The 15,857-nt window shown below is 36.8% G+C and overlaps 1 protein-coding gene and 1 long non-coding RNA gene across 6 annotated transcripts in view; one reads left to right on the top strand and one right to left on the bottom strand.

Annotated features, from left to right (window-relative positions):
- The window catches only part of LOC116717212 (CUB and sushi domain-containing protein 3-like), a 247,843-nt gene that overhangs the window by 127,750 nt on the left and 104,236 nt on the right, over positions 1 to 15,857 (top strand). For all 5 annotated transcript variants that reach the window (XM_032558427.1, XM_032558431.1, XM_032558430.1 and 2 more), the window contains 3 exons: positions 10,113 to 10,226; positions 10,534 to 10,629; positions 10,946 to 11,149. In XM_032558427.1, coding sequence (XP_032414318.1) covers positions 10,113 to 10,226; positions 10,534 to 10,629; positions 10,946 to 11,149 — 414 coding nt within the window. The remainder of the gene's footprint in view (positions 1 to 10,112; positions 10,227 to 10,533; positions 10,630 to 10,945; positions 11,150 to 15,857) is intronic.
- On the bottom strand, positions 13,348 to 13,699 carry LOC116717214 (uncharacterized). Its single transcript, XR_004338706.1, has 2 exons — positions 13,547 to 13,699; positions 13,348 to 13,470 (listed from the first exon to the last, which is right to left on the bottom strand). It is a non-coding gene; the product is annotated as an uncharacterized LOC116717214 (long non-coding RNA).

Below are 15,857 nucleotides of genomic sequence, written 5' to 3'. Positions count from 1 at the left end.
TGTGTTGACTGTCAGAAACAATCCTGCAGAAAATAGCACATTTCAAGTCAGCAAGTCCAAATAATAGTAAATACGCAATATAAAGAGAAACAAGTTTATGTAAAACTGCAAAGAAAACTGCCTCCATGTTTTGTATCTCTCCATTTCGGTGACCAACAGCTTATAGATTAAATATTGTGAGTTATTGGTCAAGATTGAAGCTTATTGGACTAGATGCTGCTCATGCCAAAGTGTAGTTCCATATCTTCTGCCAAAAGGTGTAATACAATTGCACTGCAATAATGGGTCTTTAAATATATATACGTCTGTGCCGTTGTATTGGCCCCTTGGTTTTTGTAAATGAGGTATGTGTATGCTGTCACCGGCCAGAATCTCTGAGGGCCTGTACTGCCACAAAGCAAATATGACAGGTTCCTTCTCCATAATTCATATCCAGGAGAGCAAACATATGCTTCTGTTTTTTTTTTTTACCTCTCACCAATCCACTGTGCTGTGAGTGTCTTTGACACCTTATCTGAGCTTTGCCTTAAGGCACATGTTACTAATCCAGTGGCTCTGGGTCAAAACGGACTTGCATTATGTTCCAGTTGGATAATGATGGCCTACTTAAGCAGTTGCATTTTGCAGCATTTCTCTTTAGCTTTCCGCCATCGTTTCATTTTTTACATTCTTATGAAAATACAAATATTCAGTGAAATAAGGAGCATTTAATTTGACAGGCTGAGTTTGGTTATTTCAGATGTCAAAGAGTTCATTGGCCTCACTTTAGGAAATATGCTGAGGGAGAAAAAGGATATCTTGAAGCTGTGTACTATTTATAAAACGTTTTTACATTTTGGTTAATGCAGCAATTAAGCTTGGAATCCTAATGTACATTCCTTTTTTCTTTTTAGCTTTATCATGCCTTGTCTGAGTCAAGCTTGGTGAAAGGACAAAAAGTGGGCATAATGCACATTAATGTGCCGAATACCGCAAGACAAAAACGGTTCAGAAATGGCGGGAGGAGTAGAACAAAAAGTTTGAGCTGCTTATTTGACCCTCAAATTCCTCAGATCTCAATCCAATCTAGACTCTATGGCAAGGGCTAAAGAAACAAATTTGATCCATGGAGACTACTGCACATCATATAAGGCTTAGAGGATCTTCTGCTAAGATTTTGGTGCCAGATACACAGTACACCTTCTGAGGTCTGGTGCCTCGACAGATTAGGGCTTTATTGGCAGCAAAAAAGGGACCAATACACTGATAGAAAGGTGGACATAACGTTATGCCAGATTTGTATAGCATCACCATATATTTATTTTCAATATGATCCGTAAGATAGAAAGGGTTGAAATCCCATCATTATGTAACAGTTCCCAGTTAGATACCCAAATAGTAATCTCTTTGACAAACCATGTGGTTTCCTGCCTGTAATTTAAGATGGAACATAATTATGCCCAGTATGCATAATCTGTCCAGAGGCCTTTTCTATTTTTGCTAAAATGATCTGGGGTTTATGTGAAAAATTACACTGAAGAGGAGTTAAGTGGTTATTTAACACCTATACAGCTGATGAGTCATACATATAATACACTCTCAGTTCTCTTACATGTACGAGTGAATCAGAAATTAGGTGGGTAGTTGGGATTTAAACATCTGCATTTCAAGCAAATATATTGTTTGCTTTACATATGGTAAACAGACATTACATTACCATATTCTTTCTTCGTTGCCTCTGAATAAGATTCATACTGAGTAGATAGGTTCTAGGCATCACTGTGTCTATACATTTCTACATAGCAGTTATTTGTCTTTAAATGAACATGTTTTTTTCCACACTGACTTTCTGAGGATAAATTATGAGTAGTTGGTATCGGAGTCGCATTGGGAGACTCACTTAAAGAATCCCGGCCATCGTTTTTTACTGCAGTGAGTTTGCATGTTCTCCCGTGCTGTTCACGGTCTCCAGAGTGAACTACACTCAGAATGGGTTCTTAAGGCTAAAGAAAATAGCTTTGTTATATTAAAAGTTCACCATAAATATTAACGATGTTCTGTAGCATCAGAACTGAAAATAAAAACCACTTGCATTTAAATTCATTTCAAAACTTTTTTTTTTCTTCCTTTCAGAATCTTGCAGCAAGGCAAATAAGAATTTCAACCATGAGTTCAATTTTTATGTTTTTCCTGTTTGGCAGGGATACAAAAGTTTTGTGAACAAGCATAAATTACACACAGAGCATAATCCATTTGACCATGTTCATTCTTTCACAAGATTAAAGATCACATGCTGTGGGAATGAAAAAGACGTAGACTGAAATAGACTTTGCAAGATTATGATGTCATTTCTCTTCTTGCAATATTGTAATGATCTTATCTGCAGCACATGCCCTTGTTTTTGACAAGGGCTTTTTGAAAGGACTCCATAAACAAAGCTGAAATCATAAAGATAACAGATGAAAAGTGCAGCCAAATTTTATTATGTGTTACAGTTCAACAAATCAGATATCTGTTCCTTTCTTGCTCTTGTTTTTTCTTGAAAGAAGTCTCTGTTTGACTTCAGATCATGGTCTCAAACATAGATGCGGCTTTAGCCATCTCTTCAGATCAGTCACACATTCTTCCTTATCAATTATATGATTCTTGAGTATCCATTGGGGTGAACCAATTGCAGTTTTCTGGCCGATCACAATTACCACTATTTAAAAAGCCTGATCTGCCAATTCAGATTTTGGACGATATCAACTTTTTTTGTCTGAAATGTCGGTAAATGTAGCAAGAAAGTTGCAGAGTTAACAACAGTGCGGTGACTATTGTTAACTGCAAACATGCAGACATGACCTGGTGGACAGGTCTGTCAGTCAAACTTCTCGAGAAGAAGACAGTGGTTGATCTTTAGGCCTTGGCTGAGGTAAATGAGATTATGGAAAAAGACTGGCCTCGCGTGTAAGTATCGGTCGATCACCAATCTCCCAAAATGAAGGAAGTCGGCTGGCCGATAAATTGGTACACCTCTAGGGCTTTATTTTCCTTTGACCTTTGCCCATTAGGATTTCGGCTTGTTACAATGCCTGTCTCATTGTGGAGAGCAAAGAAAGGAGTGTCTGAACTTTTGAAATTGCTTAATTTAAAAACTATTATCATTAAAAGACACACATTTACAGTACTTTTTAAGAACTTTTTTGTCATCAAGGTATCTTCCAGTATATGGAGTTAGTTCCTTGGAGACTAACTACATATCAATGGTTCTCTTAGTATACATTAAAACAGATCATTTAATCTCATCTGTATGGTTTATTCTGACTATACGCAATGTTCATTGACTCTTGCTAACTGACTAATCTTTGATCACACGCTGCTGAAAACATTCTGTTAACACAGCCCTGGATGATTTACTAAGTCCGACTCATGACTTTAGAAGACCAATAGTGTTTAAGAATGATAGAATTAAGAAAAAAGAATGATGAATTAAGAATGATTAAAATTGGATTCAAAAGTAAATGATAGCAGTAAGAGCAGCTCTGTGCAGCACATTGATCCACTGAAACTGTGGTGGGAGTAGTATCAAAAGTAACACCAGATAAGCCATTGGTGTCCTGTTATTAATCAAATTAGATATTTTATTTTGTTAAGAGTTTTTACAGCTTTATTAGTTTTAGGATTTTTAAACTTGGGGCTCCATGAGTCTGCCTGCAGCTCCTGATGACAATGACTCTTTGCCTCCCTCAGCTAAGAGTTGGTGCCAAAATAGAACCAGTTTATCAGTGTCCAAATTGATACTCACAGTGTCTGGAAGCACACTAAGGCTAGTTTCTCCAGGAATACCTTGTTTACCAAAATAGCACAACACTGATCAAAAATAAAAAATTAAAAAAAAGAAAACGTAACTCCATTTACGTATTAATGATGTTAAATAAGTTTGATTTAATTGTTTTTGGTCTGAATTTCTACAAACTGTAGAAAAATAAAAATCAACCATAATCCAGTTGAAAGAAAGAATGAAATTATGATCTCTGAAACATCTTTTCATTTGTCAGTCATTATGTGGACTTGACTATGACTCAGGAAGCATCACTGTTAAAGCTATCAAACCAAATGTTTCAAAACTTCTTGAGAGCAAATAACTATTCATTCAGTCCCAAACGCTATTTAAAACTTATGAATTACTACTCATTAACTGAAATTGATCAGGACAAACAAAGATATTGCCAGTTTTGGCATCATCTCTGGGAATAAGAAGGATTTATTGATGTATGAACCTGGAATTATTTATTATAGTTTTTATTTTTATACAAACATTTCCACCCTCTGAGTCTAGACATATTTGAATACGGTTGATAAAGATAAAACAGACTTTAGTGACACAACTTGTTTAAATTAAAGCAAAGCTCATGGAATGCAAAATTATGTTATACATCACATTAAAGTAAAAGTAGAAAAAGTCCTTCACAGAAATAATTCTGCATCACACACTGTGATTGTGGAAGTCTTTTGCACTTTTAATCTTACATTGCTCACCTTAATATCATCTGAGTGCTGCTCACGCACTTCACAATGTATTTGCTGACCAGGTACACCCATTCATTACAACAGTCGGCACATTTTCAGAGAGATACGTCCACAGAATCACATACTTTGTGTTCGGGCTCTCCAAATGGCTCCATGAGCATGGCATTGATTTAAAATTACTTTACATGTCTGCACTGTTTTCAGATCTCAGACCAATAGGACACTTAAGAGACCTTGGTTGACAAACTGTGGATGTGGTGGCAAATATCTGAGGTCACTGTTTGTTTGAACTTTTATTTAACTAGAACCAAGTTTCTATGCTGAGCTGTTTTGAAGAAGTTTTTTACAGTTTGCTTTAGATCTATGTCTTTGAGCTCTTACAGTTTTAGAATTCACTCTGATTTATCTCTCACAAATGCCAACAAACAATAGAAGGCTTCACAACATTTCTCAGTGTATGAGGTTGAAACAAAAGTATTCATACAATGCCCAACATCAAATTCTGCCACGTCTTTGAATATTGTGTGTTCTCTATTCTTTAGTTTTTTGCGTTTGTCTATTGAAATGAAATTTGAGTGTTAAATTGCATCAGTGATGCATACATTACTTTTTCAAAGATCTCAACATGTCATTGTTTCTACTATTTTTAAAGATAATTAAAATCTAGTCCTTGAAGTTTAATTCTCCCTGTGTATCTTCAAGTGGTCGAAAAAGCATGATCTAAATATAATTAGCAAGCAGGGTGGGATGCTGGCAATTAAGCTGGCCATCATATTGAGTAGAGACAATTTTTATCTGTTTATACAGAGCCTGTTTGACAAATAACATTATATTGGAGAATTACGTACAGTACAGACCAAAAGTTTGGACACACATTCTCATTGAATTCAATGAGAAAGTGTGTCCAAACTTTTGGTCTGTACTGTATGTTTACTGTGATGTAAACATCATAGAAGTGGAACAATATGTGTAGAATATATGGCGTCTCGGACATGCAACACATGGCTGGTTTTGGATTAAAAGCAGAATTGAGTAACGCTTTGAATATGAGCATGTGTGTATTCAAGCATTCATGTCTGAGGTTGCATGCTTTTGTTTACAAAGCAATAACATGAGAACTATCCAGTTGAGCATTGGTGTGCTTATATCACAGAGTAGAGCTGCTCTTATTCAGATTTAGTAAACATTCTTATAGTAGTTAATAAACAGGTTTTTTGTGTCTAGTGTAAGTACTTTTTTTTTCCTTTTGATTTTTGTTGTGTCTTTGGCATCTTTAAATTTTTCATTGTTACTTTGATGTAATTGAAAGTGACATGACAAGAGATATGCAAGGCTACTACCAATGAAAAGGAAGATTAGCCATATGTACTTTTTCAGAATAACCTCCTTTTTACTTTGCTTGAAACTATCCTCTAGCAGACTTTCCAAAGGTAGTAAATTGCTTGTACTGGGCTTTATTAAGCCCAGAGGATCCTAATGTGTTCACACTACATTCAGTCATTCACACATTTACTCACACATGCACACGCCAATAATGGTGAGCTACTACATTGTAGCCACAGCTGCCTTGGGGCAATCTGACATAAGTTAGACTGCCATGCACAATGGTTTGTGGAAAATACATTTCCTGACGTGTATTGAATTTCAAATTTTTAGTTTTTGTTCTTAGTATTATGATCTTCTCTTTTAGTATTGATTTATTCTGGATGCCAATTTTTTTCCCACAGAATAAAAATGCATGTGAGGATATGTAACGCAGAAATAGAGAAATTCCATGCATCGTTTTTTGTCTTTGTGCTTATCCTAGGACTGACGGATAACCTTTCCAGTATTTATCCCACAGTTGAGGCTGCATGACATTTCAAATAAGATTTTAATACTTTCACTAAATTAAAACATGCAGCAGTCTTTGTTAATTATTTATCTTTGTTAACTTAATCTTTTTCAGCCATTTGTACACTGTGTAATTGAAATTAAATAAGACAGAATTCATTTACTTTAGATGAAAAAACGTTTGAAGTTCATAATTTATTTTCATAACTTATGCCTCATAGAAATAAAATGTCATTTCTGTTAGAGTACCTGATATTCAGCTGAAAACAATCATATTGTTGCCTACAGCATCTGGTGCAGGCATGGCCGGTGTTCTATTCCATATGCCAGAAATGGCCTAGTGTAAAATATTAATGGTGCCATGATTTTTGGGGTCTTCTGTCAAATCTGTCAGGTTTACTTGCTTCAATCAAAGTCTGGTTCTGTACTTGTAGAAATTTGCTGCCGTTTGAAAGCTAGAATCTATTGAAATTATACAATGCATGAAAACTGGACCTGATAATGAACTTGTGATAATTCATTCAGCACCAATTTTGCAAAACGTGGAGACGAATAAAAGAGACTCACACAAGGGACATGCAGCTCATGCTGTTTATTACGCAGCATGATTTAGGCTGTAGTTTTTGCTGTGAATTATTACCATTCATAAAGCACCTCTATGTGCACAGACATGCACGGTTGCACAAATCCAGACTTGTGTTGTCTCTAAGGTAGTGATCCATTTTATCAAGTCTGTTCATTTGGTTAGGAAATCTGATTATTTTCAAGGGCATGTACACACTGATATAATCTGGAACGCTTCATTGGAAATATTTATACAAGACATTGTTTAAATAATCCCTCTGTTATTGCAAGTTCTTTCTCGCTTTTTAAAATGAACGTAAGATTTAATCATTAATTTAGTTATAAATGGTAAGATTCTCATTTCCAATTTTATCAAGTAAATATTTTTCAACTTAATTATAGTTGATATTTGAGTTTGAATTTGTTTAAAAGCCCCTGCTGAAAAGCTCATGGACAGAAGCCGATACTATGTTAGCTTGGGCAATGTGCATTGCATCCACTCTGGCCATTCATCCCTTCAGTGATTATCTTTTCTAGTCAGCAAATATGAGGTGACAGCTATACGCCTCAAATTTAAAATGGACCTGGAACAGCACATGTTTACATGCCAGCAAATCACAGCAAAGCCAATCATTAGAATAGTTGAATTTTCTTGTTTTGCACACTCACTTTTTTGGCATTAATCCATCAGTATGCTTAGGTTAGCTTTGTGCTGTATAAACAGAAAACAGATTAACAAATTTAATTAGACCATATTTGGATGAACAGACTGACAATTGCTTTTCATCATAAACACATAGTCAGGCTGACTCAAATTTTGTTTAGTTATCTTAATGACAGCACAATCTTTGTCCTTGCCTACATTTTCATTGAATTTAAACATATCCTGAAATATCCAGACAAGACGATATCATAGTAAGTTATATGGGCTGCTTTACATTAATACATGTGTAAACTTAGTAGGATTTGCTTGCTCAATCTGTTCAGGTGCTTTTGTAAGTTCTGGTTGTTTATGCTTTCTGCTATCGTCTTGTTGATGCTTAAAGCTGTAATCTTATGTCAATCCTTTCCCTATGCGCGTTGTTACATAGTTGTCAGTTGAGTTAAAGGTTTCACAAACTGTAGTCTCTACAAGACATTTCCAGTTTTACTGTCACTTCTTGTTGGATTTACCAGGTCTAACCATACTCTGCTGGCTCCACATCCTCCTCTGTTCAGTCTGTTACAGTTCTGTCCCTCTCTTCACTTAGATGTCCACAACGTACAGCCGCAGCTTCGATTGTGCATTATCATAAGATGCTCTAAGAGGAAGTAGAACTGTAGACTACACTCTAAGAACATGGCGTTCATTAGGGGCGGTAGTAGCGGCAGTGCTAGGAGTTTGCCCTGCATTTGGCGGGTCGCCACTTTGATTATCGTTCCTTTTGCCTTTGTTGTTGTGTCCTTGGGCAAGACACATCGCCCATCTTGCCTGCTGGTGTTGGTCAAAAAGCGCAATGGCACATTATTATTTTTTAATACTGGCATATTTAACACTCAAAAAATGCCAGGGTCATTTTAAAAGTGTTACCCAATTATACAAAGTAAAAACTGTATGCAACCTTGATAAAAAGTAGTGTTTTTTTCTGCTATAGGTAAGAATGCAGGTCTTCTATTTGATCTTATTGTGTTTATGGACAGTATCTCAAAGTGGAGCTGTAGAAAAAAATGCTGTCCAGTTTGGAAGTCACCGGACCTTCTTCTCACTTTCTCTGATGATGTTTTGTTGGTGTGTGCTGGAACAATAGGCAACAGGTTTGCAGTGGAAATCAAAAATATGGATCTTTGCTTTAGGTTCAGAAGTTCAAATATCTCAGTGACTTGTTCTTAAGGCATAAGAAGATGGCGTGGAAGGTGAACAGAGGGGATTTAGTCTTCCTGAATGCATGTGTTACTCAGCATTCAGTTGTGGTAAATTATACATGGAAGAAAGTTAGATTGTGGGGTTTGTTGAGTTATAGCATTATCACAGCCACCTCAATAGTAATACTGATAGAAGCTCTTGAGGTACTGGCCCATTTGTGTTTCACCCTTCTCTTAAGACAATAAAATATTGATCATGACCAAAATAATCACATTTTCCAGACAAGCAGCTAAAACAAACATCTGCCTTTAGGTTCAGACTCAGTCAGTAAGGAGCTTGGCCTGTCTAGAGGAACCCTGAGTAAAGCTACATTTTCTATTCCATATCAAAAGGAGTTAGCTGTGGGCACCTGCTCAGGATTTCTCTTGGGCAATTCTTCTTTTAGATTTTCTGGGCAAATCCTACTGGGAAAAGGCCTCAGAGCAGAACAAGAACTTGTTGAAGATATTATGTTTTTGAAATGCCTAGATATTGTATTCCCCTTTTACAAGCATACTGGTGAAAAGTATGTTTAGGTTTTCATCTTAAACATTGTAGAACCACATTGATGGATGGAACAAGTTTGGTTGATCACAGAGATATTGATTGTTTTACTTTGTAGAGCTTTAGGAATACCCTTAATGTAGCACAGAAAGGAAGTCTGTTTACAATGTGTCGGTGTTGTCTAAAGGTTATTTTCCATATGTTAAATGTCATGGCACAAGAACATCACATTGGTACTGTGTGGGTTTAATGAGGAAGAGGGACAAATGAACAAAACATTATGCTGTTTAAGCCCCCAAAAATTCTTATTTTAAGGAATAGGATAAAATTCAGTAACCTAACACAAAGTCAGAGACATAAGTTAGATTTACTGTAGTTTTCATGTTATTGTGGCCTGCATACCAAATGTTTTCAGTTTTTTTTAAACATTCAGCTAAAGAATTGTAACAAATTGTCAATTAAGTTGTCTGTTATTTGTACAAATCTTAATTAACAGACTTTTTTAAATTAAAAAACATGCTCCCAATAAAAGGAATTGGATTTAAATGAGAAAAAAGCAGCCAAAGTTGAAAGAAAAACTTTAAAAGATCTTTCAAAAGCTTTGATAATGAGATACTGTTCCAGAGCATTTTAAAGAGACTAATAAAATGTTACTTTGGAAGCAAGAAGTAAAGACATGATGACTAAGGCACTGAATGGGAATGGCCCCAATACCCAGGAACAGTGTGAAGTGTTTTCAGCTGTATTTAGCTTCTCATAACTCATATAACATATAACTCATGTACTTTATAACTCATTATCTTCTGCAATTTGTCTTTTTCCATGATTCTCTTTACAGTGCTTTTTGGTCAGTTTGTGGTGTTTCAGACTTTGAACACTGATGTGGTCGAAATCTATGACGGACCTTCTACAGATTCAGCCCTTCTCTCGTCCATATATGGATCTCACTCAGGTAGCCACATCACCCGGACATATAGGGTGGATAATTTAAGTTATTTAATTTTCTTTCGTCATGCTGTCATTAGAATTTGACTTAATTAAAATGTTTGTTTTAAAGAAGAACGAGCACAAACCTGTTGTCTTCTAAATTCCAATCAAATCACTTTTCCCTAGACAAATAAATGTAGAACGTAAACAGTCTCATGTTCTCAAAAGACAAGGTGACCATCAAGCTCAACATATATTGTCTTTGAATCGGCTCCCAGAATCAAGCTATTAACATCTGTCTTGATTGCATCTCCTTTGTGTTTCTGATTTAGGCGAGACGCTTCCTTTAAGTTCAGGAAACAAGATAACACTCAAGTTTACTGCAAATGGAACAGACACAGCCAAAGGATTTCATTTTGTGTACCAAGGTAAGGTTTACTTTTTTTCTCCACTTATCTAAAGCATTTATCCTTGCTGCTGTTACATAAAGTCAGCAGCAGAGTGTCAATAGATGAAACTGGGCATAACTTAGCAGAGCAGAATGACGTGATGTCAAATAGCCTGTCTTGGCACTGAGGATGAGAGTGACAAATAAAGTGTGAGAAGACTCACAAGGGCTTTCTGTATCCTTTTGCCTTCTTTGTCTTGCCATCTTCTCTTCTCCCTGCTGCCTGTCTGCCTAACACACCCACCGCTCTTTGGCTTTCTTCCTTTGATTCTTGCTACCTCCCCTTTTATCCATAGCTGTACCTCGGACCAGTGCCACTCAGTGTAGCTCAGTCCCTGAGCCCCGATTTGGGAAGAGGACAGGGAACGACTTTGGCATCGGCATGGTGGTGCTCTTTGAATGCAATCCAGGCTACACGCTGCACGGCTCCAACGCCATCAGGTGCGAGGCCGTGCCCAATGCCCTGGCCCAGTGGAATGGCACTGTGCCCACATGTGCTGGTAAGCACTCTCACCACCCAGCTCTCGCTATACTCCCCTGTATGCACTCAGACACACCGACACTCAGAAAGATTATATTATATTATAAAGTGAACTATGTTTCTGATGAGACAAAAACGAAGATGGTAGCATAAATATTTAAGATACTGATACTTTTTGTTACATTCTACAATTTACCGCAAGTTTTGATGCATAACTTTATTAGCTTTACTCGATTGAATCACTGCTAACATTTTGGTATGTTTAGAAAAAGTTTTGTTTAGACCTTCTGTTCCCGTCTGTTTCGAAGAGGATGCTTGATTGACGATCAAAATCTAAACCACTAAATTTAGTTTTAATCGTAAATTTCTTTTCAACTAACTACATTAATGCATTACTATTACCATGGTAATTGTTAAAAACACTGACGTTCATCCTGACTACATCAATTGTTCCTGACAACTGCAGTGCATGAGATCCCACAATCTTGCTGCTTTGCGAAGGAGATCGTAAGATCTACATGAAGTTGTGACCACTGACAAGTGAAGCATTTATCATCATGGCTCACATTTGTGGTTGAAGGACATGTTAGGCTAAAATGTTTTATTCATAACACTGACTCCATTTAGAGGCAGAAAAAGTGGACAAGTATCTAAGTGAGGGAGCAGAAATGAACAGTAGTGAACCAATGACAGGGTTATGGATGGTCAAGGCTCACTAATGCAAATAGAGAGTGAAAACTGTCCCAGTGGTCCGATTCAACAAATGAGCAACTGTAGCTGAGATCACTTTACGGTTCTGATAGAATGTTGTCAGAATAAACAGTGCTTTGCAGTTTGTTGCATGTGTGGCTGCACAGTAGGAAGGCGTTCGCTCTGATGACTGTGGTCAACAGGATAATTTCGTACGCTTAACATTAAAACAGTGGAGAATGGTTTAAGGTGCAGAACAATGCATTTAAGTTGTTAACTTCATCAGTTCTTGATCTTTCCATGCCATCTTCTTCTGAAGTCTTGAAGCCAGTAAGCATGGAACAGCTTCAAGGGTCTAGAGGAGTCTATGCCTTAATGGGTCAGAGCTGTTTTGGAAACAGAAACTAGTTGGCAGACTATCATAATATTTTTTATGTTTTCAAAACTTGATTACATGTGTGGGGGAATTTTTCTGCTATAGTCCAAGAGCACACATTTTCAGTCTGAAAGCAGGATTTCATGTCTTTTATTCTCAGTGGATGGTGCGCAACCTACACCACCCACTGGAGGTAGGAAGTTGGTTGGGTGAACAAACTCCTCCCTAATATCAGAAGGCTGTTAGTGATCAGTAGCACACTGTTGGCAGATGTTGGTGTATTATGGAGCAGAATGCTGACATCGTTGTTTCTCTCTACATCCAGTGGGTGGCGCAGGTTACTACAATTAACAGTAGCCACACAGGCACACCCGTTAGAAGGAAACAAACGCACCCAGTACATGAAGTCCTGCTTTCAAAATAAAAATGTAAGCAAAAGTATTAAAAGTTTTGAGAACAAAAGACATTAAATCCTGTTTTCACTCTGAAAATGTGTGCTCTTGGATTATGGCAGAAAATTTCCACCAAGCGAGCAAAGAGTTTTGTAAGCAAAGATTTGCTCCAAGCAGAAACTAAGTGTGAGCGTGAGGAGAAGTTTTGAGTACAATCATTACAAGTTTTGAGAAGAAAGATTTGAAGTCCTGCTTTCAAAATAAAAATGTATTCAAAAGTATTAAAAGTTTTGAGAACAAAAGACATTAAATCCTGCATTCAGACTGAAAATATGTGCTCTTGGATTATGGCAAAAGAACTCCTCATATACATGAGTTTTTGCATTGGTATGACTTTCTATTCCCTATAAAATTCTCCATTTAGAATGGAGACCCATTATGTGATTTTTTTTATACATATAAAATATTTTGTCTTTTTCTACTCTAGAAAACAAGCAAAGATAGAAAAAAAAAACATTTCCTTTTTTACAATTATACAATAATAAAAAAAAAACCATTTATTATTATAAATGATTGACAAGAAATTACAAGAAATTGACAGTGGCACTCCAGTTTCTGAAAAAAAAAAATTGTCCCATTTCTCAGTAAAACGTTCCAACCACTACCTAAAGGGAGGTTTGTGTAATTGTTATATTTGATATTTAGTCTCTGTTACGACCTGACTCGTGAGCCGTAACAAAAGCCAGAGAAACACGGCCATCAAATAAAGAATATGTTCTTTATTGAACAACCCAAACAAATAAACAAAGCCAAACAGCGACAAGCGGGTATCCCCCTCGGTGGTCGACGGCATCTCTGAAATCAGTGATAACCGGAGAAGTTCTGCAAAAGAAAAGGAAGGTCAAACAAACAAAACATAACCAGAACAGGGTGGCCAGACAGGTAAGGGAAGAGCCACCTCTGTAGAGCCTTGCTGGGTGGAGAAGCCGACTCCCTTTTATAGCGATGACGCGCTGGTCCTGGCGAATCCTGGTCCCGCCCACTCTGCTCCGCCTCAGGACAAAACACAATAACTGACGGATCCCTCCACATTAAGTGGAGGGGGATGTCACAGTCTCATATACTGAAAATTTGACTTATTTAATCTCTGGTAGAAAACATTTGGCAATAGAGGTAGCAATTTTGAAGCTCTATAGTGGTATCACCCAACAATTTATGTGAATATCTCTCTTTACATGTTTGCTTGACCAGCCATCCTAGAGAAATGCATGTAGAAAAATGTCGGCACATTCTTGTGCACTCATCACATTCTCTCTGTAGATGTGGTTTTCATTCTCTCTCTCTTTGCACATGCTGGTTTTCCAAAGACTTGCAGTTAAAAAGCCATGCTTTCAGTCCCATAAAGAAACTCACACAGCTGCTTTGGAAAAATGCATAGCTATGATGAAGTGAGGCAAAACCTATTGAAATGCGGCCTCATGCCAGCAAGCAAATAATCCAAGACGGTAAGTGCATGAGATTTCAACCGAGGGTTCATCTGAGTTTCCTGCCAAGCAGTGAGGGAATAGCCATGGCACGCGCAGTTTCATTTCAAACACAGTGATTTTTATTTCAAGATTGAATCTGGCTGCAGCATCTCCCTCAGCGACAGTGTACTCATTCAGAATAACGGATATAATCTTATAGGGACTTGAGAAAAAAAAAACACTCTATGGTAAATTACTCAGGCAGTCTTTATTGGATATGACAGCATCAGGCGTTGTTTGAGAAGACAAATTTGCATTTCCTCAACCTGTTGTAAATGACCCGGCACAAGATTCAGCACAGGTCTGCTTTTGATTTCACAAAACAAAGTTATTAGATTACAGTTCTTTAGGTGAATTTGAACAAGACTGATTAAATTTTCTTCACCTGAGCGCATTCATAACACTCAGACAGTTGTTCATTTAGAGTAACTGACTTTTGTATACTGATATTTTTATGTCAAGGAAATTGGGATAAAAGTATTTTACAGAGGTTTTAAAATGTAAAGGAATTGTATTCATGCTGATACCTTTCATGTGTAATAGTTTATTGTAGATTGATAAGATGAACTGAATCACAGCTTTTTTTAGTTGTTCTCAGATAAACTAATAACTGTCAACAACATGATAGACATACAATATAAATTTTGAGTTTAAAACAATTCATCACTGTCTAATCTTATATAACCTCACATATTTCTGTGATTCATGCTCAGCGTGCCCACACCGTGGAATTCACAGTTGGTTGAAACACTTGTTTGAAGGTGTCAACAAGTAAACAGAGTCGCACAGTGCTTGTTTTTAAACCAGTGAGTCTTGTTCTGAAAGAGCCTCCCAAGACCAATTAAAGTGTCTCAGTCTGGGGGATGGGGGGGTCAGACCAGAGTGCTGCTCCTGAAGACACAGCAATATTTGAAATATTTGGAAAGTTTCACTAATAAAAGAGGAAAATGACTGGGACTATGCCCAACTGATGTTCTTTTCTTTTTTCTAATAAACAATGCTTCAATTGTTCTGCTACAAAATATTTAAAGTTTTTTTTTTCTCATTTTAATGGATTGTCATAGGAGCATCTTTTCACTTTTTAAAAACATTTTTTTGTTAAGTTCACAGCTTTGTTGCTAACCTCCTAACGTTATTTACCAAAGTGGCATTCTCTTTCAAGAACATGCTATATGGTTGTAATTGGGTGAGTTCTGAAGTATGAATTTCTGTGGAAAAGTACTATTTCTACATTTTATGCAGTTGGGTCATTGACATCACCAGGGGCTTTTAGGATGTGTTACTAGAGAACGGAGATCAACAGCAGGCACAGACTTTTGAATTGATCACTTGGGCTTTGTGAACAATGCAGTGGATAAGTTACTTTTGACAGGATCCAAAATGAACTCTGAAACATTTTCAGCTTGTCTGTTAGACGTTGTTCTCTCAGCAACACAACTTGTGTGAATTTAAGGTTTTTAAGGTCATCTGATTAGATTGAGTCTGAGTTTGCCTCTTGTAAATGACTTATGTTGCCTATATCACCTCTACAAATTATTTGCTAGTAAAGTGGCAGTGTATATGTAATTTTGAAATGTATATGAATCCACAGATTGACAAAAACACTTACGCACAACAACTGTTTTTCAGTCTGGCTACCAAGAGATGAAAGATCTTTCATATCTTCCCAGTCTCACCGTCACTAAAGAGACTGGGCTACTTTAGTGTTTTAAAGAAAGTTTATAATGAATATATTTAGACTGG

This window comes from Xiphophorus hellerii, chromosome 3 (assembly GCF_003331165.1).
Source record: "Xiphophorus hellerii strain 12219 chromosome 3, Xiphophorus_hellerii-4.1, whole genome shotgun sequence".
Taxonomy (NCBI): domain Eukaryota; kingdom Metazoa; phylum Chordata; class Actinopteri; order Cyprinodontiformes; family Poeciliidae; genus Xiphophorus; species Xiphophorus hellerii.
Note: the sequence above shows the minus strand (reverse complement) of the source record. Positions and strands in the feature narration are given on the sequence as shown.